At 40.8% G+C, this 25,329-nt stretch overlaps 4 protein-coding genes across 4 annotated transcripts; 1 reads left to right on the forward strand and 3 right to left on the reverse strand.

Moving 5' to 3' along the window:
- Window positions 1-955: 955 nt before the first annotated feature.
- Window positions 956-3,757, reverse strand: LOC115753183 (probable glycosyltransferase At3g07620). The gene is made up of 2 exons (XM_048281081.1): window positions 2,793-3,757; window positions 956-2,274 (listed from the first exon to the last, which is right to left on the reverse strand). Exons 1-2 carry the CDS (start codon window positions 3,683-3,685, stop codon window positions 1,791-1,793), a joined length of 1,377 nt encoding a protein of 458 aa, XP_048137038.1. The 5' UTR covers window positions 3,686-3,757; the 3' UTR covers window positions 956-1,790.
- Window positions 3,758-4,859: 1,102 nt separating this feature from the next.
- On the forward strand, window positions 4,860-9,178 carry LOC115753236. The gene is made up of 10 exons (XM_030691766.2): window positions 4,860-5,320; window positions 5,815-5,884; window positions 6,152-6,276; window positions 6,784-6,892; window positions 6,982-7,045; window positions 7,124-7,179; window positions 7,465-7,572; window positions 7,720-7,869; window positions 8,299-8,469; window positions 8,580-9,178. The coding sequence occupies exons 1-10, from the start codon at window positions 5,064-5,066 to the stop codon at window positions 8,817-8,819; spliced, it is 1,350 nt and encodes a 449-aa protein (XP_030547626.1). The 5' UTR covers window positions 4,860-5,063; the 3' UTR covers window positions 8,820-9,178.
- Window positions 9,179-9,758: 580 nt separating this feature from the next.
- Window positions 9,759-12,957, reverse strand: LOC115753176 (DNA repair RAD52-like protein 2, chloroplastic). The gene is made up of 4 exons (XM_030691688.2): window positions 12,387-12,957; window positions 12,240-12,277; window positions 11,209-11,300; window positions 9,759-10,086 (listed from the first exon to the last, which is right to left on the reverse strand). Exons 1-4 carry the CDS (start codon window positions 12,791-12,793, stop codon window positions 9,949-9,951), a joined length of 675 nt encoding a protein of 224 aa, XP_030547548.2. The 5' UTR covers window positions 12,794-12,957; the 3' UTR covers window positions 9,759-9,948.
- A 594-nt stretch (window positions 12,958-13,551) lies between these two features.
- LOC115753174 (nucleotide exchange factor SIL1) lies at window positions 13,552-18,101 on the reverse strand. The gene is made up of 8 exons (XM_030691686.2): window positions 17,562-18,101; window positions 17,259-17,350; window positions 16,374-16,524; window positions 15,104-15,231; window positions 14,853-15,011; window positions 14,592-14,777; window positions 14,187-14,393; window positions 13,552-14,094 (listed from the first exon to the last, which is right to left on the reverse strand). Exons 1-8 carry the CDS (start codon window positions 17,803-17,805, stop codon window positions 14,074-14,076), a joined length of 1,188 nt encoding a protein of 395 aa, XP_030547546.1. The 5' UTR covers window positions 17,806-18,101; the 3' UTR covers window positions 13,552-14,073.
- Between the last annotated feature and the right edge of the window lie 7,228 nt (window positions 18,102-25,329).

Genomic DNA, 25,329 nt, shown 5'->3' on the forward strand with positions numbered 1-25,329 from the left:
CAGCCAACCACCACAAAATACTGGTGGTTGTATTAGTTTGACCACGCAGTTCCTTACTGTCTTTCTCCTTGTCTAAACCACTCTGACAAGTGGATTAGGCATTCACCTGTTTCCCCCAGCATGATATCAAGACACTTGGTTCATGATTTAGGTATTGAGTCTTTCTTCAAGTACAAAGATTAGCATCTTACTTCAACACATTCTGTTTTACACAATCATCTATCTTCAGACCACTTGCTACAGTTCTTTATTGTAGACGCCATACTGGAAAAAACAATTAACCCTTGACGGTTTAACTGCTAATCCATCAACTTGGATTGTTGCAAAATTCAGTGAAGTGCTACCCGTGAAAATATGTACATTTGAAAACTTTGCTTACAAATATGTCAGATTGCCCCCACTGCATTTTACTTAATAGTTTAAAATTAAATGGTGTGCGTGAATATGAAAGACGATTAAATAAAAGAACCAGAACTATCAGAATTCTCCGTGTACAAAAATTGTGATAGAACTAAGGAACTTCACCCAAGCTTCATCCCAGTCATGGATAGATCACCCAGGTTCGGGTCCATAAGTAGTGACAATTGCCCTATGAAGACTTGCTTTCGCTACTGCTCCGGTGGGTTCCCTTAGCCAAGCCACTGCCTATGAATCGCCGGGTCATTCTTCCATAGGCATGTAGTCAGAGTCCTAGTAGTCTCCTCCCACTACTTGGGAGCTTATGGTTTCATGTTCTATTTCACTCCCTAATGGAGGTTCTTTTCACCATAGATCCACTTATGAAGAGGACTGTAATCAAATTATAGATGGTGCACACCTCTTCTTGGCAATAAGTAGGCGCATCTTTCAGGAAGAACTGGGGTCCTTGTTATTGCATGCCATTAAGTGCCTCGTAGATTGAACTGATGCAGATTGCAGTCCATCCATAATCATTCTAGGTCAAGAAAATATTCTATTCTCAGGCAGATATGTCTCTTCCGTGCATGGAAGCCTGTGACTTTCCTCATTGACCCTTGATTACATTTTACAATCTGTAACATGGATAAGAACTTGCTCCCGTCAAACCTTCTGTACAACAGAAAATAGGACCTAAAATGAAAATCCTGGAGACGAACATCATTCTCCACAGAGCCATCCTCTTCTATTGTCATTGCTCCGCGGCTTTTGCACATTCCATCAGTAAATCGGCTTTTAGGTTTTGGCTTCCTAATTGAGCCACCATACATAGTGATCTACTTGTATAAGTGGTTCACTCGGATATCTTGGCTGTTGGATGAGTTGGTAGTATTCTCAAATGGTTGACGGATAACCACAAACTGCTACAGATATTTGTGCACAGAACATGGCATTTTATATTTTTAGAACAGAGCAAGAATCACATAGCAACACAATTGAAATAAGCAATGAAGTACAATGTATAACTTACTCTCCCATAATAACTCCTGGTTGCAAGAGGCTTGAACTGTATTGAAAAATATGTCGGCTCATCATTACAATGCATTATAAAGTTCTAACGACCAGAGCTTGGCATTTTACCAGACACCAAATCTGCATATCCTATCCACGCATATCTTTTCTTGAACAAGCAAGGAAGTAAACCCACTTACAGCTCCATAACTAGTATGGTTCTGTCTCTAACTTTCACCATTGTCGAGTCAGCTCTGCCTGAAGCAAACAATTCTCCCGCCATATCAAACGCCAATCTATTTCTAAAGAGGAAAAATAAAAGAGCAAAAAGTTTCTGGTTCTGCCAACATGTATGCACTAAAGACTGATGAACTTGAAGGTGATCAATACAACAGACGATGCACCCCTCGCCTCACCCATAACTGGTAAGCAGTCATGTAAAAGGAATCGAAACCTCTCGGTGTTGTGTGCCACATGAAGTGTTTTCTTACTTGGGACAGATTATGGTACATGCTGAGGTAAATTTCTGCCGGTATAGCCAATAGTCTTTCCTTCAAGGACGATATCTCCCTATGGTTGATAATGACGGAGAACTTGCTCCAGTCCAAGATGTTAGAAAATGGAAGGTCATAGTAATTTGAAAGAATAACAGGAACACAACCATAATGTATAGCGTCACAGACCCTCGCTGTGTTCACCTCATAACCTTTCACATGGAGGCAATATCTGCTTCCCTTGAGACCTTCTTCGTAAGGAAAAGGACTTCTAGAAAAAACATCCATGGACGTATCGTTTTCATACGTGTCTATCAACTCTTGGCGAATGCGAGAGTTTTGGATGCGCCCCGAAAAGAAAACAAGTCGGTGCCTACAAAAGGACCCAGAGGATACATCGGTTCTGAAGCCCACAGCATCATAATAAAATTGCTGAAAGGAAAAGAAAATGAGCAGTCTCTAATCAACCATGGTACAAGGATAGATTCGAGCTGTTCTAAGATTATGGGTGGGTACAGGAAGGGAATAGCCAAAACTTTTATCCACTGTAAGAAATTGATGAAGTTGTTGGTTGGGGTACTTAGTTGACTCATCCACTTCAACTAACTCTTGTAATTGACCAGAAATTTCACGCACATCTTTCTCATGAAGCAACTGGGCGACTAAACAAGACAACTTCACCAGGCAGAACAACAACAACATATTTGAAATGATCGTCTCTTACAATCCTCAAAAGAAATTCTAAAATAGAATCCAAATCAACCTCCTAAAGAAGCCTAGCATGTGAAATCCACGAATCAGTAGATAAAAATTGATGATTCATAACAAATTTCACGGACAAGACTACACAGACCTATGCAGCAACAAAAATGTGGACGCCCACAATCATACCTTTCACTCGGAGGGGTCAGAACCTGCTCATCTCTCCTCGGCCAGACTTGCGGAAGCGCCACGTCCTTATGTGCCACATAAGACCTCTGGAAATAGCTCGATGAACAAGTGACCTGAACCGCATGGTTGAGCAAATCGCGGTGCTTAGATGCCGCGTCCCTGCCGACAGAGTGGCAGTGTGCGTAGAAGTGATCAGCTCCCCCCGACGCATTCCAGAACCCGAACTCCCGGCCGATCCTCGCGGCGTACTCAGCGACGAAGTCCGCTATCGTCCCCTCGTGACGCACCCGAGGGTCGTTCCGCATGTTGTTGATCGAAAAGGGCATGAAAAAGAATTGAGCTTGCTGGGGATCGGAGGTGACGAGCGAGCTCCGAAGGAGAGAGATCTTGAACATGTGCTCGCTGAAGTAGTTGCCAAGCTTGGGGTTAAAAGGGTCGACGTGGGGCAAGAAAATGTTGGCAAACGGAGAAGAAGAAGACGAAGAGGACGAGTAATAAGCGTCTGGGTAAACGTAAATCTTGAAGGAACGCATCATTTCTTGAAAATTAGCAGCGAAAGCCAGCCAGTCGTGATAGGGACCAAAATCTCTCTCCTTTTTCGGCGGAGACAAAGCATCTGCACTGGAAGATGCAGAGGTGGGAGCTGGAGAGGTCAGGTTCGCGAAGGGAGAGTGAGGTTGCGATCTCAGAGACGAGCTCTGAGCTCTTGGAGATTCGGCTGTGACTGTGACCGACAGTGGATCCGGGTGGAGAGATGGGTGGACGTGCTTGGAGCCGGAGAAGGAGAAGGAGAGGTAAAGGATAGATGCGAGAGTGAAGGTGCTCAGCAAGATGAGGAGCTTGTGATGGAGAGGTTGGTGGTGGTGCTTGGTTCTCTTGGTGAGCATGAACATGGTGGTGACTGGCAAGAAGTGTCCAGCGAACTGCTCGTCAAGAACAACAGGGTAGCGTGCGTTGGAGAAGAAGGAGAGAACACAATTAATCGGACAAGGCTATAAATTGTGAGATTGCCGCTTTCATTGTCCTTTTTACTTGTCTTTTTTTTTTTTTTTTTGGTCGAATTTCTTGCCTTTGTTCTTGTTTGTTTTGGCGCATTGAGTGCGTCCTTCTCCTTACTGAGTAACTGCAGGCCCAACTGAATGTTGTGCTTCATAGGTTTGATCTAGGGGCGAGTAAAAAAATCATTAATCCATCCAAATAGAACCGGACCATACTCAACCGACTGATTTTGGATGATAACAGACAGGTAAGGTCCGGTTCCCAGGCCCAATTTCCTGGAACCGGCGAGTATCGATTTGATTCTAGATTCGGGTGGGAACCATCCAACCGGCCCAACAAAATCGATCTTTTATATAATACAAATATATATTCTTTTAGAATAACTTTTGCAAATATTACAACACTTATTACCTTACATATTGAAATTTTTTCATTTGGCAATGGTAGCATATCGTTTTCCCCATTATTATCTTGTATTATTGAAATTTTTCCTCCTTCAACTGTTGGGGATTGGTTACTTTTCTTTTTTAATTGATGTTGGTATTCGGTAACACCGTAATCGGGATCCAACCAAGAACCGAACCGGACCGGTGGTTCGATTTTTGGGTGGATCCATGAAACAAGCGAGTGGTTCACGGTTCGCATTTTGTGGAACCGATCTCTAGCGGGCGGTTTTTAATTACAGGGTGAAAATCATCCATTCTGGAATCGATCACTCTTAGATTGATTAAAAAAAAAATACCATTTTTCTTTGAATTGTTCTTTTCCCTCCTCTTGATAATTAGACTGATGATCAGAAAAAGTGAGAAACAAATTTGATTGCTTGGACCCCCAGATGATGATGGAAAGAATTCTTTGCGATTTTGATGTAAAAATCGATTTTTGACATATAGTAAATAGCAAAAGCGTATAATTTTTTTCCCAAAGAAAGAGCTTTTTTTTTTCGAAATACCCGTAAAGCAGATTAAAATCGAAATACGGAGATTGGATTTGGTTGGTCCGAACAGTACGGGGCCTTCTGTCTTTTACTTCGGTTTCTCCGACCTTTTTTTAACCAATGGCTTCGCCATTAACGTCAAAGAATCTCGACAGCTCGTCACTCTCTCTTCCCCTCGGAGAGCCCATACCCAACAAGACACCAAACAAAAGCACCGTCTTGCAGGAGCAACAGGCAATCGAGCCGAACGCGTCTGCTTCCCTTGTTCTCTTCGTCATCTCTGAACCTCGGCGAGTCCTCGATCCGCATCGCTTGAAGCAGAGATTAGGCAGCGGATGGCGAGTTCAAGCTGGATTCAGTTTCATTCGCACCGGAGCGTCGCTCTCGGTGCCGGAAGCGAGTGGAAGCTGCCGATTCCTCCTCGGCGTTGTTGCGATGTCGCGTCTTGTTCACTCCGCGGTCGCCGCTCGATCGCCTTGAAGAAGCCGCTGCGAAGCAGAGTCCGTTGCAGCTACGATGACGGCAATCGGGGACCGCCGCAACAGCCGCCGTCTCAGTCCACGGGAGTTCGACTTTACAGCGAGATTGAAAGGTAATGGTTTCTGCTCTCTGTCAAAACTGTTCGATTGTGTACAGTTTGTTTCTATTGGTATTGACATGTTTAGTCTTCTGGATTTGCGTGCTTAGAGGATTATCAGAAATCCAATTTTAGCAAAATGTTAATTAGAACTTTTTGCTATTACTGTGAACAGATTGTGGTTGCTTTGATGATATTAAATGGAACGAGTCTCGGGTCAGCTTATCATAATCAAAATTAGAGGTGTGACTGATTCCAGGAAACACGGTTGATCTTCACACGAAGAAAAAAGATTGACGTGCCTTTCACTTATGTAGAGCTTATTGACTTAAACTCATCATCATGAACGTCACAAAAACGAGTGCTTGTTCCGAAGTCTATACAGTTAGTGAAGAGCCACTGATTGTGTCATCTTATAAAAGTGTAGAATTTAGCTTTCCACGCATAACCCTTTCTCCCTTTATGGTTCTACAGTCGAAAGGTCAAGTCACTCTTTTTGTGTTTTGTAGAGTGCTCACTGAGACAGTACGCCAGTCTCAAAATGCTTGGGGTATTACAGGGGACTGGAGCCAAATTGAGGTGCTCTCTCTCTCTCTCTCTCTCTCTCTTCTCCAGACATCAGATAAATGTACTTTGAATTGGATGTTTCAGTTGCTCATTTGTTGTCCTCTTACATTTTTTTCATTTGGAAGGAAAATGTGAGTGTGGGAGTGTTGAAAATGTGTGTGTCTCGTCATACAGATGCTGAGAAATGAGATGAAAGCCATTGCAAAGCATGTCACAGGAAGGTTTATTTCAGACTTTCCCATCATCTTATTTGAGCGAATTTCTTCATGAATGTCACAGGGAGCTTGGGTCCTTAAACCAAGAAACTCACAGCCAAATGCAGTTGTACATTTTATTGGTGGAATATTTGTGGGAGCTGCCCCTCAGCTAACCTACCGTCTATTCCTTGAGCGGCTTGCAGAAAAGTGAGTCCTTCATCCAAATTGGAAGCATTTTTTGGTATTATAATGTTTATTAGTATTACTCTTTGCGAAAGCTTATCTGCAATTATGTATAAACATACTTTTTTCCTCATTTTTTTTTTGTTTTGCTTTTTTTAATTGTACTTTTACGATGTTTTGGGTTGGCCAGCATTTGATAGTGTACTGATATTTGACTAGATTGTGATAGTTTTGAATATTGTTATCCCCAATTTATTCATCTCTGTATACCCAATACTTTGCTGATGATTATGATATATATTGATTCTCAACCGAGGACAAGCATCATTGGACTTTTTAATTGTACTTTTACGATGTTTTGGGTTGGCCAGCATTTGATAGTGTACTGATATTTGACTAGATTGTGATAGTTTTGAATATTGTTATCCCCAATTTATTCATCTCTGTATACCCAATACTTTGCTGATGATTATGATATATATTGATTCTCAACCGAGGACAAGCATCATTGGACTTTTTGTGGTGATATAGGGGTATTTTAGTGATTGCAACACCATATGCCAGTGGGTTTGATCACTTCTTCATTGCAGATGAAGTGCAATTCAAATTTGATCATTGTCATCGGTATCTACAAGATGTAGTGAGTTGCTCTGAAGGATGGACCAAGTTATTCAGGTCTATTTTCTCTTTTTAAAAGACATGCGGAGGGACTAATTAGCTACTATATAGGTACATGATCTTCCTACTTTTGGCATTGGACACTCATTGGGATCCGTCATCCACCTTTTAATTGGTAGGAAAAAGTGCTGTGATTATTACTTGCAACGCAGTGACTGCTTGTACCTAAATTCTAAACTATCCATTTGATCAGGATCGAGATATGCGGTGCAAAGAAATGGAAACATATTAATGGCATTCAACAACAAGGTACTTGTCCTGCTAGCGCTGCAAATTAAAAATGTTATTTATCTCAATGCCCTTTAAGTAATCCACTAGTTAGGATATTCAAAAAGGTTTATTAGTGAAACACTTCACTACTAGAAGATAACAGTAAAATAACTGAAATCGGGTTTCTTCCATATGACTGGTTTGTGTGTTCCTTATTTTAAGCTTTCAAGCGTAATTTTTTGTGCATGTCTACTTGCGCTAACAGGAAGACGATTCCTTGATGTGCTATGAGAAGTTTTTTCAGATGATTTTTTTGTTTGACAGGAGGCGAGCTTGGCTATTCCTTTGTTTTCACCTGTTCTGGTTCCAATGGCCCAGAGCTTGGGTCCATTTTTGTCCCAAATCGCATCATCACCAACAGTCAAGCTAGGGGTAAAGTTCATGAGTTGTTGGCTTCTGTACTAACTGATCTTAGATCAAGTAGGGATTTAGCTTTAGAATAATATTCTCCAAACCCCATTTTCCTAGTTGTTAGGATTACTACTTTGATAAGTGACATCTTTCATGACATTCATGCAGGCAGAAATGACTATTAAGCAATTAGAGAACCTCAGTCCGCCCATCATGAAGCAAGTACTTCCTTTAGTTGAGCAACTCCCTCCCTTGTACATGGACTTGGTCAAGGGGAGAGAGGACTTTTCTCCAAAGCCAGAAGAAACTCGACGACTTGTGCGTGAATACATGAAATGTGTTTTATTTAGTAAAATTATTTTCATGTTGATTGACTGCCTAATAGTATCATATGTGAACTATCCTTGAATGTTTTATTATAGCTGTAAGTTGTCTTAGCAAGTCTTGTGAAGCATTTCGATTTTATTGGTTATATCATAGTCGTGCATTCTCATTTTTATTAATAGAATCAGGCTTGTACCTTGTGTTCTCTTTAGGAGTTTATGCAAGTAGATTTCTCTTGACCTCTTTGATATTATGGTTAGCAAGTCTTGTTCATTGTCATTGAATACTGCTTCATACGTAAATTGTAACAGCATTCTCTTTTTCGAAAACATTATGGATCATCGTTTAGCTTTTTCTTTTCTTCTTTGTTTTGGGCTCATGGATCACCTTAGTTCTTATTATTGATATTGCCGGACATTCCAGATAAAGTCCTATTACGGAATCTCGAGGAATCTTTTGATAAAATTTAAGGACGATTCTATCGACGAAACATCAACTCTAGCACAGGTCCTCAGTTCAGAATCGGCTATTAGTTCAATGCTGGACATGTCAATTCGTTTGTTGCCAGGAGATCACGGTCTTCCTCTGCAGCAGGTATATTTGCTGTGATAAACCTTTACTGTTCCAAATATATTTGCTGGTTGAAATTTCGGATCGCCTTCGACCTCTGGTGAAATTCTCATTGGCACATCCATTTTCCACAGGCTCTTCCAGATGTTCCACCAGCAATGGCTGATGCAGTAAACAGGGGAAGTGAGTTCATCACCAATATGACGGTGGGGACACCGTGGGAGACAGTAGCCAAAGAGATGGGAAATACTTTAGGTGTTGACCCGAGGTCGAGGATTCTTCGTGCACAAATATCCAAGGAAATAGACGTGCTTGTCGATGTTGTCACATCATGGGTGGCTTCAAACACAGGTCCCAAACTTTTGAGATCTTAATTATGGACGGTTTCAGGACTCTTTCTGATGGAAAGGTGTGTCAAGAATCTATAAGGGATAGCAGTTTGTAGTGCTTGTTGAGTTCTGCAGAAACTATTGTAAATGTGTTGGATAGGGTTTTTAGCCCTCCTGGGGTCCTATGTTCTGTATAGGGATAATATTCTGGGTGTCAGCAATAGAGCACGTTTCTCCAGAAGAAATATGTGGGAATGTGTAGACAAAGGATGTTTGAAGCATCATGTTTCATATGAGGGGAAAAATTGTCTTGTTGATGCTATCTGATGAAAGGTATGTGTAAAGAACTTACGGGAACCATATGCTGCAGGCTGTAATGATGTTTGACTGTGTTTCCCCTTGAATTATCAAGCAAAGATCCCACATTCTAAAGATCACCCCATACAAGACCTAACATGGTCCAGTGGAAAATCTAGGATTGCCTTCCAGGGATAGTTTTCTCGGCATTTGAAAGAATTGCTCAGACGAGCGTACCCTGTGGGTCGACACATAGGTGCCCTGAATGGTGTAATACAACTTGTTCAGAAGTTTTCTTCCATCAATTGGAGTGAGCAGCATAGGGTACTCCCTAAAGCCTGAAGGATAACGGCGACAGTGATCCTGAAGTTCGTTCTGAGCAATGGCAAAGAGAGACTCCTAGCATGGAAAAGGGAAAAAGGACTGAAATCCTATGAGGCCAAATGCTCCTCAGAATACCGACAAAAATAGCCCAGCTTGATTGCAAAGATGATTAATTCAAACAGTAGAAAGCTCAGCACAAGGTTAAGTAAATTTCTGACGACTCAAAGATAACTGCGATGCAGTTCGGGAACGTTGGCATTCTAGGATCCTAACTATCCATCCCACGTCGACGACAGAAAAAAGGAGGTCCCAGCGTCACAAGAAATGAAGACCATAAACTAATTCTAAGTCGCAAATTTTATGTGCTAAATCCATGAGAAATTTCCAAGTTATAAATCTATGCCTTGATTTTCACAATCCTACTCTGTCTGTGAATATGAGGGATGACCACATCTCATCTACTTTTTTATGTACACATATTAGTGGAGTTTGACAAACTACAGCCAATTCGTGAACGAAAGGAACAAAGTTGATGCCCTCAAGAGAATGGCATCTACTCTTCATGATACAGATACAGGCCTAAGCCAAACCGAGCACATGCTCTACAGAAAGCTACTTCCTCCGCTGCAGCCACGGGATCTGCAATTTCACCATGGCTGCATGAAACTGTCCCAGTTGACTCTCGATATGCCTGCATCAACATGCATAGTTTGCAAGTTAGAGATAACACTACAGGATTATCGCGATAAGCATGCAGTTATCTGAACAAAAACCAAGATAAGCGTCAATATTACGCGTGGGATCTTCATCCTGAAAAGATAACCTTTTCTGTACAAAACTTCCGATAATAAACTAGACAAACCATTCATTACTGCATATTGATTGTAGATGACTGAAAACCATAGTGGTCACAAGTATTATGCGAAAATACAATAAGTAACCACACAAACTCCTCCCCACCCACCCCCCAAAAAAAAAAACAATTATTATCAACACCAGTCTTATATCTTGTGTATAGTTTTCTCCCTTGCCTAGTTTTCCATGTACAAGTATTGTTTTCAGCCCTTGATATTTCCAAGCCTTTTACACTGGTAAAACCCATGCCCAGACTGCTAATGAAAAACTCAATAAGGAACTATTGAAACTCGATGTGGGAATTGAAGGAATGGCCTAAAAGCAATTATTCCGAAAGATATGCCAAATGTTTTCAGCAGTTAATATGTACAAGCATTTTTGACATTGGTAAACTGATGCTGAAATTGCCGATCTAAAGTTCAATAGGAACTGTTGATTTCTAGCCAGGATTTAAAGGAATGGCCTAAAAGCAACTTTTCCTACTGCTTCACCAAACAACATTACATCGGTGAAGACCCAGATAACCTAACATACATCATATCATACTTTACGATTAGTATCCACTTGCATGGATAATAATATCTGTCACCATCCATGATGCTGGTGCAAAGATAAAATGCGTTTAAGTTCCTCAGATAACTGAGATCTACATATCCAGTAACATAAGGGCAATGAAATCTGGTCAGGAAAGAAAAATTTGGGTACCAGAAAAGAGAGACTCAAAAGGATTGAAGCGAGGAACATTCAAACAGCCAGCTCTTGCAAGAGCTTTCATTTCCATTACACATGACAAGGGCAACATAGCAAGAAGGCCACGATGGTTTCGCGGGACATCTCGTCATGGAAGATTCTAATCCTAGACCACCCTTAAGAATAATAACCCTCTATAATGTCATAGAAACCATATAGTTTAGTTTTCATGAAAGAAGGATCATGAAGGATGAAATAAGAGCCTCACCTCTCCATCAGATCCTCTTATGGTAACACGGTACACCACAGTCACACTTCCACTGTCAGAATATATAACATCACGTATTTCTCCACACCACCCTGTATAATTGCTGTTAGCATCTCCATACCATACAGAACATTAAAGAGATCAATAGCAAAATGCTTACATATGAGCTACTGTTATGACATGACAAGTGCTAAAATGAGCCTCCAAATTTTCCAGTAAGACTTTGGGAGCCATTCTAAAAGTTAATTAGAGAAAGAGCAAGGGAGATTCTAATTTTGCACACAATTCACAAATAAATACATGCTAATGTGAAGGAGGAGGAAAACGAGAGATGGGTCAGGTCAAAGAAATGGATGATGGGCCAGCTCACGCCAAAATGAGCATTATTCACAAAGAACACAAGATAAAGATTAGATCAATCGGAGTCTTAACCGAGGAGAGAGCAGTCAAGAGAAGAGAGCACTGCCAGGAATATCACTAAAATATCAAGATGCAAGTCCTGCTATAGAAATTCACATCGCAGCCGAATCAAACATAAGCAGCTAGCTTTGACTTCACCAAGCAACAGGAAATTAGTACTTATATGAGGATGGAGTAACAAAACATTAGAGTGGAAAAGCAATTGTTATACTATATGGTTGTCATCAAGAAACAACAAACAAAATTGAGAAACACGTCATATGGGAATTTCACGGCAAAAGACACCACATGTCGAAGCATAGCTAAAATGAGACACTTAACAAGGAGGAATTCCAGAGGTCGGGAAGCACTGCAGTTCAAACAACCGCATCCACCAGGAGAAAGGAAACACAAAATACCAGCAGAATACAAGCCATGAACATTTCAAGAGACGAGACAATGATAACCCGCACCACCACAAAATTGAATTACCAGAAAAACAGAAATTTGCATCTCCCAAGATAGACAACGTCGACAAAGACGTGATACATCGAATACAGTTTGAAGAAATAGAAAATTGATGTTCAACCGAGAGTGTGATGGTTAAAAATGAGAGGAGGAAAGTCACAAACCAGGGGCATAGAAGCTCATCATCCGATTAGCATGGTACCTAAGAACAAAAAACATCAAATGAGCACCATCAGATCAGATCAACCACAGAAATCATTCCCAAAGAAAAATTCGGAAGGCTCCGAGATCCCGAGAGAAGGACGACCCACCAGGGAATGGAGTTGGGGGAGGAGGCGTGATCGTGCGAGGGCCGGGGCTTGACGACGTCGTCGGGGATCCTCTTGTTGAGGTCGCGGAGTATCTCGACGAGGGGGCGGGTGACGAACGAGGAGTAGGAGGACGAGAACGACCGGTCCAGGGGCACGACGTAGTTGGAATTCGGCACCGACCCTTTCTTCATGTTGCTGCCGCTGCTGCTGCTCGCGGCGTCGCCCCCAGCGCTCGCGCGCGCCAGGCGGAGTAGACGAGGCGGAGGCGGAGGCGGCGATCCCCTCAGGACGGCGGCGGCGAAGGGGCGGGGTCCGTGTGCGGGGGAGAGTGCGGGGCGGTCATTGCGGGGGGAGGAGGAATGTTTTGAGAGGAGGAGAGCGAAGCAGTTATTGCTCTGCAACGCCATTTTGGGGAAGAATCGGCAGGGGACGGGGGGGGGTTTTCTCAAAAACCCTTTCCTTCCTCTTCTGCTTCGGCTAGGACTCGGACAGGGGAAGACGGACTGACCTGATCGGACTGAGTTCGGCACTCGAGTGGAGTTGGACTCGGTAAGACCAAACTGCTAATAATATTTTATTGCTAGCTTCGTCGGGAAATTGCTGCGTTATGCTTAACGTCCCTCGCTCGGCCGCCTCGTGCCAGATTTTTTTCCCGGAATTTTCTATTCCACTTGTCTCTGTCTCTGTCTCTCTTCAAGTCTTCCCGAGTCAAAGACGCTACCGTTCGACCCAAACCGAAAAAAAAAAAAAAACGCTATTAAATTTTTTTTAAAGAGCTAATGTTCTTTCCTGCCATTAATAATTTGACAGGAACATAAATGGTAATTAACTGCTCTCCATGATTTCCCCATTTGTTCCCTATTTGCACGGAATGACTTCTAAATGGGGCAAAAGAAGGGGCAAAGTGCGTTTCCTTCTGTCGCCAAATTGGTATCAACCCGGGCTTTCTTGTGTTTGACCGACGATCGAAGACAATTGGCGAGTTAAGTAGTCAAGTTACATCTTGGCTACACCCTTTTCAACAGTCGCTTGGATTAATCATGAATTACTGATGCAGCTCCTGTTCACCTCGACTGCATTCCTTGCATTTCGCTCTTCCAAACAACAGCGGCAGGCTGTGCTTTCTATGGAGTTGCGTCAAAAGGTTCTGCCAAAGTATAACCCCTTGGTATGATATTTGGAGATTTAGTATTAGTGTATCGATACACGAAGAGAGTGAAAACGAGATTTTATACGAGGACAATCCTCCCAGGTTTGCACTTAAAATCCACGAAAAGATTCCGCAGCACGCCGTGGCTTAGCTCGCATTTCCACATTTCCTTACTACCTCCGTGATGAAGAGCAGAAACAATGACTCGCCAATCACGAGGTCATTGTACATCACGCTAACTGTTAACAAGTATAAATTTAAGCCCATAGTAATGCAGGCAGAAGCAGCTATCTGTACCGAGGACATCAAACCGGGGTCCTAATTACCACCTATGCATCATCAATGTGAATCATCAATCGGATAGATAAATTCTTTAAAAGAACTTTTCCAAAGAGAAAGGGACCCTTTCTCTCGATATCAGTTGATCCACAGACTTCCTCCTCTTGGTCGACAATGACTTGTGAAACATCTCGACAGCTTAAGCATTGCATGCTGGCGACTGAGCATGCCCATCAAGGTTTGTGCTTCCCTCTGGCATCAAGTCGGAACCTGCATCCCCTGCAGAAGACAATCGGCATCCAAAATTTAGACTAAACTAAAAGGAACACACCGAAGTATTCTTTTCCGAGCACAAGGGGTGTTTTTCCAACCTTTCCCAGCTTCCGCTGATAAATTAACTCCACTTCTCTGCGAAGACTTTCTACATCCGCCGCATAATCTCTCCGAAATTCTTCAGCCATCAAATCCTCTAGTTGCTGCTGCATACGCTCCAATGCTGCGTCCAGACCACAGAACTCCTTGAAAATTAGAGCTTGGGTAGATCTTAGATGCAGAAGATTCTTGACTGCAGTAAGTGCCTGAAGTCACACATTCAAGAGGCCACACGGTATCCCTCAACAATCTTAAATTATCAGGTTTCCATACCCAAATGCAGAACAATTAGCTTTTGGCACAGGTCTGCCGTCGCATGGGCAGATGTTCATTGAAGTTACTGAATCAGATATGATGCAAAAATTAGCAGAGCAGTGAGAGCATGGATGTAATCAGACAAGCACCTTTTCCTGGAGATCAAGGTCAGACGATGCCATCAGATCAACCACGGCCTTCAAGAATAATTTGTTGCTGAAGAAAGGTAGCTCATCTTCATTTGAAGCTTCTAATTGGCGCTCTGCCAGGTCACCGACAAGAAACACAGCCTTTCTCCGCAGTCTAATATCAATGCTTGAGTCGGTCAAAATGTCCTAAAGATACAGAAACCCATGAGTTCCGAGCCACTCTCTTAAGCATAAATGTCTAACCTTATGTGACGGAATTACCTGAAGCATTAAATCGCCTGCTTGTGCATAAAATAACTGCTGACCAGCTACATTATTTCGAATTAAAGCAGAAACAGCATACAATGCTTTAGTGGCTTCTTCCACAAACTCAGATTTTACCATCATCATCAGCTTCGCTAGCGCCCCCAATTCCAAGACCTAAGACAAGAAAATATATCAGTTAGCTTGATGACCAAATGCAACAGTGGCACGTAAAACCCAAATTACAGAGTTATGAAAGGAAAACATACCTGCCTTTGGATGAGAGGATTATTCTGACTGGCTTTCCCCAGAACCCATGCAGAAAGTTTCCTTACGTCTGGATCAGGATGGTCAAGCTCTCTTATAACCACAGCAAGCCCCCCAATTTTAGGCAAATCTAACATCAATGAGAGTAACCATGTCATCATGTAAAGAGCAAGAAAAACAAAATCTACCAGATTTCAGACCGGGAAAGGAAAACAATATTGAGGATACAACAACAACATCATGTAATATAGTCCATATCCTCAATTTTCATCAGTCCACAAACTTCATCATGTCTTAGAAGAGGTATTTCTCCTGAAACTAGCGAAAACAGAACCCTACCCGATGCAGTCACAACTCAGAAGTAAGGTCCGCAACTTGCCCAATAGAATATCGTCTTAAGTGGTAGTGTTATAAGCATGAGAACCGAAGGAATCCCTCTAGTCCAAAACCAACAACTCACAAAAAACCATTCAGATTGTCACTCCATAAAAACTGTCCAAGCACCAACAAGCCCAATGCTTCTAGCTCAGTGCAGTTCTCTGGTTTACCTTTAATTTTCTTAAAACTCCAGTGGTGGCCCTCGGGTATTCAATTTTAAATACCTGTCATTTCTCTATTCTGAGATTAGCACAAACACAAAAGATGGATTTCCTTGAAGTTCCAGAATCTTTTGTACCACTATTCAGAGTTCCAAACCATTATAAGAATTTAGGAACTTCTCTTGCCAACTTCGATGGATGAAAACTTAATGTAGTAAGATCAGGAATTGGTAAGAACAGCTTCACATGCCACAGAATGTGAAACTGATCAAAAGGAAGGTATCAGAGATCTCTCAAGTTTCTGGAGAAACAAGGCCAGAAAAAGGGGACCACCAGATGAGCAGGAAATTTTGAGTTTGTCAGGGGCATAAGGTAAAATCAGCAATCTGACCTAATTACATAAACAGCATAAAGTAGATTAAATGCATCTCCAGGGTTTTGCTTCAAGTGCACCATAAAAATCAAGAAATTACACAAACATAAAGGCCAGGGATATGTTAGAATGAAATAAAGTAGGCATCCCAAGGGATTAAAAAACATTGGATTCTTCTTTCTCCCCTGCCTGCTAATATACGGGGAAAGTCACTTTTTGTGCTTTCTTAAACATGAGATTTCGTCAGCATCATTTGCTCTAAAGCAGGTAGAAGAGACTATGCAGGAGAACACAATAGCATGGAGAGTCAATTAACCAAATTGACCGGAACAAGGGAGGCAAGCACCAACAATGACATACCATTTGCATTATCAATTGGCTCAACAAGTATCAAGAGCTCATGCAAAGCACGATGGCGATCTTCCAAAGGTAGGGAGGAATTCTTCAAATCATCTATAGCAATTTGCATCAATTGAGTGTCTGATGGCATTTTTAGTTTCTCCATGAGTTCCTAAGAGATCAATTAAAATGTCAAATGACCAAATCATGTATATCATACTGAAACGGGAAACAGAGGAACAAGAAATCCTAACTTGATAATTTCGATGAACTGGCGAATTGCATTCCAATTTACGAGGTATAGATCATGTGCATTCGCTAAGGAGTACCACTTTGCGTCAAAATTCTTAAGCTCCAGACAAAGGTGCAAGGACTTTCCCGACCACCCAAAACAAGAATTTTCCAAAAGGTAAAGCGTACCGCATAATGGAATTATTCTTAAGAATATGAAAATCCTTTAAAGGAAATAAAGTGATTTTCCTTAAAATAGGGCAGTTCCTCCAAAAGTCTAAAACAAAGTACTAAGTAATGTGGAATGTCATTTTATCAAGGGCATAAGAACGAACAGCTAACATGCAGATAGCGCCACCAACCAAAGGCCTCGTCCTCCCAGAATAACCACAGCTTTATCAACAAGGCAACTTACGATGATATGTGTATATTAACAAATAAAACTCTGCTAACGATCTCAACATGTTATGGCCAAAATTATGTGGTCATGAAATTATACATTTCAGTTCTTAACTCTTACTGACATGATGAACTATGGTGACTTAAGGTAACAAATAGCAACCGAACTAGAACTCTTCCAAATTTCTTTTACCAGCCCATATAAGATTAAGATTAACTAGTTGCTTTCTCTACAAGATTCAGCGATAAGAAATAGTGATACAGATATAACACAACCTTCAGTTCCATCTGACGCCTCTTGAGGTCGCTGGCGGACATTCGCTGCACGTCTTGCGTGGTTTCCTTCAATTTTTCAGGATCGGAGTGACCTGGTTACCCATAGACGATTCCATCAACTTAGTCAAGCTTCCAGCATTCAAATCCGCATTTACCTCAATACCAGCTTTACAATTGGAAAGCAAATACCTACTGCAATAACTATACTTCGTGAATATCAATTGACCTGGTTGCTAATCGAACGAATTCCCACCTAGAATTGACAAAAAAAAAAAAAAAATAGATAAGAGCATATACGCCTACCTATCGCCCACTGTAACATTCCATCGAGGGAAGAAAACCCTCCGTCGAGACCGTCCTGCTCATTAACAGCCTGAGCCGTCGGATCCTCCTGAGGATCGGACATCCTGACCAGATCGGCCTCCTCCTTCGCGGTGGACCAGAACAGCCCCGTGGAGGCCGACCTGTTCACGCGCTCCGCACCCGCCACCGCCGCGACCACAACCACCACCACCACCACCAGCCGCCCCAGGGAAAACCGCGCCATGCCTCCTTCTTCGATGGTGCAGGCGGTGACTGGAGGAGAGCTCAAGCCTCAAGCTGCTGCTTCTCAAGCTAGCAAATAGGAAAGAGGGATCCGCAGCGGCGAAGATTCAGGAGTGCCGCGGTGGTTGGCGATTTATTCGAGGGAAGGGACTCTGTAGGAATCGAGAGCTTCGGACAAAAATAATTGGGAGAAGGAAGGGGGTTGAAGATTGGAGTCCGACGGAGGGGAGGAGGGGAACCGACGAGAACATGCGATGGACACGTCATGCCGTCGAATCAACAAGCTTGTCAGCGGCTCTCAAAAGTATTGAATCTCTCGATGACTTGGCTGAAGTGTTTACTTATTTTTTTTTATTTTTATATTTACTTTTTGTGCATATTTCATTTTATTCGCGTCTCGTGTCTAATCAAATGTGGTACTCATAACATGTCGTATATGTTATGACATGTTATGCCCTCGGCATCTATCCCACGTACATGCTATAATGACCCAAATTTTCAGCGAGCTTACCCCGAAATAGTATCACAATGTATCACAATGTGTATGAATAAGTATTGGTGAATGATATTAGAATTTGACTAGGAGACGATATGGAAACACATTGTATATGGACCGAGTCCCATAAGACAAGTACATGAGAATTGGGACTAGACGACGACAACGGGGACACATGGCAAGTGACTACCAACTGGCGCCACGTGGCAGCCTATGGCGGCCACGATGGCCACATGTCACCATCACGGTGACACATGGCGGGCGATCGCCAAATAGCACCACATGACAACAAGTGGTGCCACGTGGCGAGCGACAGTGCCACATATCACCATGAGTGACACATGGCAAGACACGTGTTACCACCATGGCTGGCCAACCGTCTCCCTCTTCTTATAAATAGTGCATGACATCAATTCATTTCGTCATTCGATTGTCGGATAACACTATTCCTAACCTTTACCTCCAACTACCATGCCCTCACTCTGCCGTTGAACGCCTTTGCTCGGCCTTCATGCGCCCTCACCATCCCTAAGCCATCCCTTATCGTCGCCACATTCTATTGTCGTGTGCTGCTCGTTGAAATTCAAGCGATTAGCAAGGTTTTGTCGAGAAATCAAGGCGAGTGCATTTCTAACTCATATAGCTTATAGAGATTGACTTTGAAATCATGCATCGATTAATATTTTCAAAGTATATTTGTAATCATGAAATCACATTGTTCCGTACGAGTGAGAAATAGGTACATGTCATTCATCTGTATATCATTGTGTTATTTGAATGTATTGCTAAGGAAATGCCGACGAAGGTAAGAATGCATTGCATGTGTACGTCATGGCATTTCACGCCGAGATGAGAGATGTTGCGGTCAAAATTCTGCCGACGATGCCCCATGGGAGCCGGTACGAAAATCGGGATGCCTTCGACGAGCGGAGATGCCCCAGCCGTGTGATCCGGAATGCCTGCGGAGTGAGGAGCCACGTGAGTGTTCCGCGGAAATCGGTACTATGTGAGCCAAAAATGAATATGAAATCGTGAGGTGGTGACATTGACAGAAATCTTATGCATACATCTCACATGTGCATCAAAGGCTGTGAAATAGCATGTTCATCTCATGATAATATTGGTATTGACACCTGAGATTTGATGTTATGTTCTGAATTCAGCGTTTGCATACTATTGTGTTAAACTTCTATTCGCGGGGCTTTGGCTCAATGGTGTTTAATTGTGGTTTTCAGACAAATAGAAATGCCGCCTATGAACCCTGCGACTCCTACTGCTGGCCATGAGGGAAAGTATAAGTTCATGAGAAGATCATATGGACCCTAACTTTCCGGAGGTTAAGTTTAAGGAGCTGGTTAGTGTTTTGTCAGTTCAAGTAGGGCTAGGTACCGGCCCGGTACCATTCCGTTTCACGGCCATGTACATAGCTGGTGATGATGGTGAGCTTTTGATCTCTCCCAATGGCTCTAAACGCAGGCAACGATAGTACCAGGAGTGGTCACGAGTAGATGGGCGTGGTGTTTTGGATACTGGGGTGGGTGTACATGTGTACAGAAAAGTTGTGTTTTGAATGGTGGTGGAGGTTAGATCAAGAAGGTAGTATGTTAGTATGGGTGCGGTTGGCGAATTTTGGTCCCGCTCTCCCCAGGATTTGTGCCAATGTCATTGTAAATCGGAATGATATACTATCTACATATATGTAAAATGGGTTGTTGGGTCTAGCATGAAAATCTGAATATGATTCATGTTTCAGGTAATGTGTGTGATGTGGTGTTGTTAGTAGAACTCATGAGAGGACATACCTTATTAGGCGTGTCTGCCATTTGTTTTGACATGCACTTGTACTTGTATGACCGCCTTATTATTTTTAGTTAGTCTTTCGCATGCGCCATTGTACCTATATAATAAAAGATTAAAACAGGGCACAAAGTTAATAAGCAGGTAGCAGACAGAGATGCCGCATGCACAAGCAAAATATCTTGTATTTTGTATTCGCGCTCCACTGTTTTAGGGTTTCTGCATTTCCCATCTTCTCTCCCATGTTGCGGTTCTTCCTTCGCCTCCAGCGAGCCCTCCCAACTCACCTCCATCTCCCGCCACCTCCCCCTCCGCCACCCATCTCCCATTCTGCCCACCCCTTCTCTTGTCTCCAACCCGAGCAACTTACTGCACCTACTTGGTGACGACTGATGCGCGAGTGAGAAGGAGTGATGCGAGAGGTCGCGACCACAGTAGGGGTCTGGGTATGAACGATTGGGAGGACGGCGGTTCAGGCGATTTGAAGGGTCAGGACGATTACAATTCTTGCAATTCGGGTGATTACGATTCGGGTGATTTGGTGGGCGATGCTGGGCAATTCTGGCAATATGTAAATTTGGAGGGTCAAGGCAATTGCAATCCCTACAATTCAGGCGATTTGGAGGGGATGCCGGACAATTCGGGCAGGATGTAAATTTAGAGGGCAATTCCTATGATTCCTACATTGACTCAGAGTCTTTGGAGGTGATCACTTGCCTCTCGGACAATTTGTTGGGAAACGACAGGGGAAAGTGCACTATTTACTTAATTGGTGTTGAACACGATACTAAGGTATACTCAGGTTTTTTATTTTTTATTTTATTTTTTTGGAGATTGATGTTTAATTTTATCTTACAAGAACTCTAGTTGCATTTGGTTGTCTGGATTTCTGGTTAGAATAGGATTGGATTGGATTGGATTGGATAGGATAAGAAATCTAGGGATTTTGCCATATCCTATCCATTTGTTTGGTGAACTATGATTTAAAATCGGATATTCTTATATCCAATCTTATCCCGCATTTGGTAGAAACCGTATATCAATATAAATGACATATATGCCCCTACGTGATGCTCATGAAATATTCCGATCTTATTACTATAAAAATAACGTTCTCATACACACAAAAAAAACTTGAAAATATACACATTTTATTAGATTTTCAAACCTCTTTGCAAAAAAATAAATAAATAAAATGAAAATAGAAACAAACAAGACAAGAAAGTTGTCATCATTCTAAAAGTTAACTTTTATATGACGAATAAGAGAAATCCTATCCGACCTTATCCTACACCCTTCCCTCGGATTTTTTTATCTGGGTTATATCCCCTCTATATCTAACATTATACGATCTAGGACATCTACCAAACACATGATAGGATAAAACATATCATATTCTGAGTTTTATACAAACGACCAAACGCAGTGTAGGAGTCATCTCATCTCGGACTTAATTTTTCAAAAGAATTACAAACTTACCCCCATTTAGTATTTTTCATGAAGTCATTAATTTTATCCGACAAATCTAAGGAACTAATATCACTAGATGCTAATTATTTTTCTGTATTTATCAAAGAAGGGTGTTTTTAAAGTACTGCCGTCAAATCAAGAACCTTCCATCGCGGATCAAGTGGCTCTCAAAAGTCCCAAATCTCTCAATGACTTGGCTTAAGTTTTCACTTAGTTTTGCTTATTTTCAAATTTATCTTTGGTGCCCATTTCATTTTATTCCCATCTCATGTGTGAAATTATCATCCCATCCTGGACTTAATTATTCAAAAGAATTACAAACTTACCCCCATTTATTATTTTTCATAAATTCGTTAATTTTATCTAACAAAGCTAAGGAACTAACATCACTAGACGCTAATTATTTTTCCGCATATATCAGAGTATTGCCGTCGAATTAAAAACCTTTCATCGCGGATCAAGCGGCTCTCAAAAGTCTCGAATCTGTCAATGACTCGCCTTAAGTCTTTACTTATTTTTGTTTATTTTTATATTTATTTTTTGTGCCCATTTCATTTTATTCCCATCTCGTGTGTGAAATTATCATTCCATAGCGAACTTAATTTTTTTGGAAGAATTACAAACTTGCCCCTCATTTATTTTTCATGAAGTCATTAATTTTATCCTACAAATCTAAGGAACTAACATCACTAGACGCTAATTATTTTTCTATATATATCAAATAATTTTTTTAAGTAGTGCCGTCAAATCAAGAACCTTTCATCGCAGATCAAGTAGCTCTCAAAAGTCTCGAATCTCTCGATGACTTGGCTTAAAATTTTACTTATTTTTGTTTATTGTTATATGTGCGAAATTATCATCCCATCCCGGACTTCATTTTTTGGAAGAATTACAAACTTACCCCCATTTATTTTTTTATGAAGTCATTAATTTTATTTTACAAATCTAAGGAACTAACATCATCGGATGCTAACTATTTTTCTGGATATATCAAATAAGGGTTTTTTTAAAGTCCTATCATCAAATCAGGAACCTTCCACCGCGCATCAAACGGCTCTCAAAAGTTTCAAATCTCTCAATGACTTGACTTAAGTCTTTACTTATTTTTATTTATTGTTAGATATGTGAAATTATCATCCCATCTTGGACTTAATTTTTCGGAAGAATTACAAACTTACACCCATTTATTATTTTTTCAGGAAGTCATTAACTTTACGCTACAAATCTAGTGAACTAACATCACTAGATGCTGATTATTTTTCTGTATATATCAAATAAGGGTTTTTTTAAAGTGCTACCATCGAATCAACAACCTTCCATCGCGGATCAAGCGGCTCTCAAAAGTCCCGAATCTCTCGATGACTTGCCTTAAGTCTTTATTTATTTATTTATTTTTATATTTATTTTTGGTTCCTAGTTCATTTTGTTCCCATCTCGTGTGTGAAATTATCATCCCATCTCGGAATTAATTTTTTGGAAGAATTATAAACTTACCCCCATTTATTATTTTTCATGAAGTCATTAACTTTATCCTAAAAATCTAATGAACTAACATCACTAAATGCTAATTATTTTTATGTATACATTAAAGAAGGGTTTTTTTTAAAGTACTGCCATCGAATCAAGAACCTTCCGTCGTGGCTCTCTCAAAAGTCTCGAATCCCTTGATGACTTGGCTTAGGTCTTTACTTATTTTTGTTTATTTTTATATTTATTTTTGGTGCCCATTTCATTTTGTTCCCATCTCGTGTGTGAAATTATCATACCATCTCAAAATTAATTTTTTGGAAGAATTATAAACTTATCCTCATTTATTATTTTTCATGAATTCATTAATTTTATCCTACAAATCTTAGGAACTAATGTCACTTGACTCTATTTTTAGGGGTGAGTATGGTTTTGGTGGGGGTTGGTGGGCGGTTCCCACTATCGATCGAGAATCGCCCACTAATGATCGGTTTCGAAAAATTGGAATCGGGAACCAGCCTTTGGTTTAATGGATTCACCTGGAAACTGTACTTGCGATCCGATCCGATTCTCGAGTAGGTCCATAGAATCGGTCCCTAATTCCTAAAAAATCGCATTCATCAATTGACATCATGGTGAACCTAGTTTATACTAGGGTACTTCTTTACAATAAAAAGGCAAGAATAATAAAGAAATCTACATGAGGCTCTTGCTTATCAAACATGAAATGATACTATGATTTTAGGATGGATGCTCCCATTTGGACATTTGGTTCCGTCTCTTACTTAACACTTTCTCACGTCAATCTCGACGGAGATACCCGTGAGGGAGCGAGAAAAGCTGTAGGGTAAATGGCAACATATTGATATGCATTCTATTTTAAGGACCGTGAGATGCGAGTAAGATTGTAGGGTATATGGCAAAAATAGGCGAGAAAGACTCATTTTCCTTGAAAGTAAGTAGGAATATCGGTCCGGTCCGGTTCGGGTGGGCAATTCCACGCCTAGGATCGGGAACCGAAATAGTCCACCCGGGAATCGTCTGTTCTAAGTCGATCCGGTCCGATTCAGAGCGATCCGGGTGGTTCCCGGTTTCTTTGCATACCCCCGATAAATTTACCATAAATTAATTTTTTTAATCACCAAAATCCCAAACTTGTACACCTATAACAAAATTATCCGAAACTATTTTTTTTTTTCACAAAAAAACCAAATTACTACACTTATGACAAATTCATCACAAACTAATTCTTTGACAATCAAAAAATTCAAACTAGGATATTTTTGATAAATTTATCTCAAACTAATTATTTAACCACCGGAAATTTCAAACTAGTATAATGTGTCAAATTTACCCTCCGTAAATTTCCATAAGATTGGATTAATACTATGAAAAATCTTAAATCGATGCACATGTAAAATCTTAAATCGATGCACATGTAACAAACAAAGGGAAAAAATCTAAAACTAGTGCTCCTGTTAACTACCACGTATCATCTAACTTAGCAATTTATCCGTAAATTTAAAAAAAAAAATGGGTGGTAAAATTATCACAATTGTACTAATTTCAGAATTTTAGTGGCAAAAAAATTAGTTTCATGTAAATTTATCACATGTGTATTAGTTTGTGATTTTTTATGTTAAAAAAATTAATTTGGATTAAATTTATCACGGGTATACCAATTTTGAATTTTTTTGTGGTCAAAAAATTAATTTAAGATGAACTTATCATCAATTGAAGTTTTTTGTTGTCAGAATATTAATTTACGGTAAATTTGACACGGGTGTACCCATTTGGGGTTTTTTGTTGTCAAAAAATTAATTTGCGAAAAATTTGTCACAGAGGTATCGGTTTAAGATTTTGTGTGATCAAAAAATTAATCTAAAGTAAATTTATCACATATGTATGAATGTGGAGTTTCTCGACTCTACTTAAAACTTCCAAATAACAAAAAAAAAAATTTAAAAATTTTGCCGTGCTTTTCACTATAATCATATGGGCATGACCAAGTTTACCGTGGGAGCGTATAGCCAAGGTATTGACAAAGGCCCACAAAAGCCTATTCACGAAAGGAAACGAATTGCAAACACATTGTAAGCCCATTTGATAAAATACAAAACATTTCCAAATTTCTAAAAGACTTGGTTAAGCTTTCCGAACGGGTCTTGAGCCTTTAAAATTATTGGGAAAAAGTTGAGATGTTTGGCAAATTTTTGTTGCCACTTTGGGAAAATGCCAGCATTGGCAAAGCTGTACGCTCAAGGCAGGTAGGTCTCTTGAGCCTTAATCTGATTT

Source organism: Rhodamnia argentea, chromosome 6 (genome assembly GCF_020921035.1).
Source record: "Rhodamnia argentea isolate NSW1041297 chromosome 6, ASM2092103v1, whole genome shotgun sequence".
Taxonomy (NCBI): domain Eukaryota; kingdom Viridiplantae; phylum Streptophyta; class Magnoliopsida; order Myrtales; family Myrtaceae; genus Rhodamnia; species Rhodamnia argentea.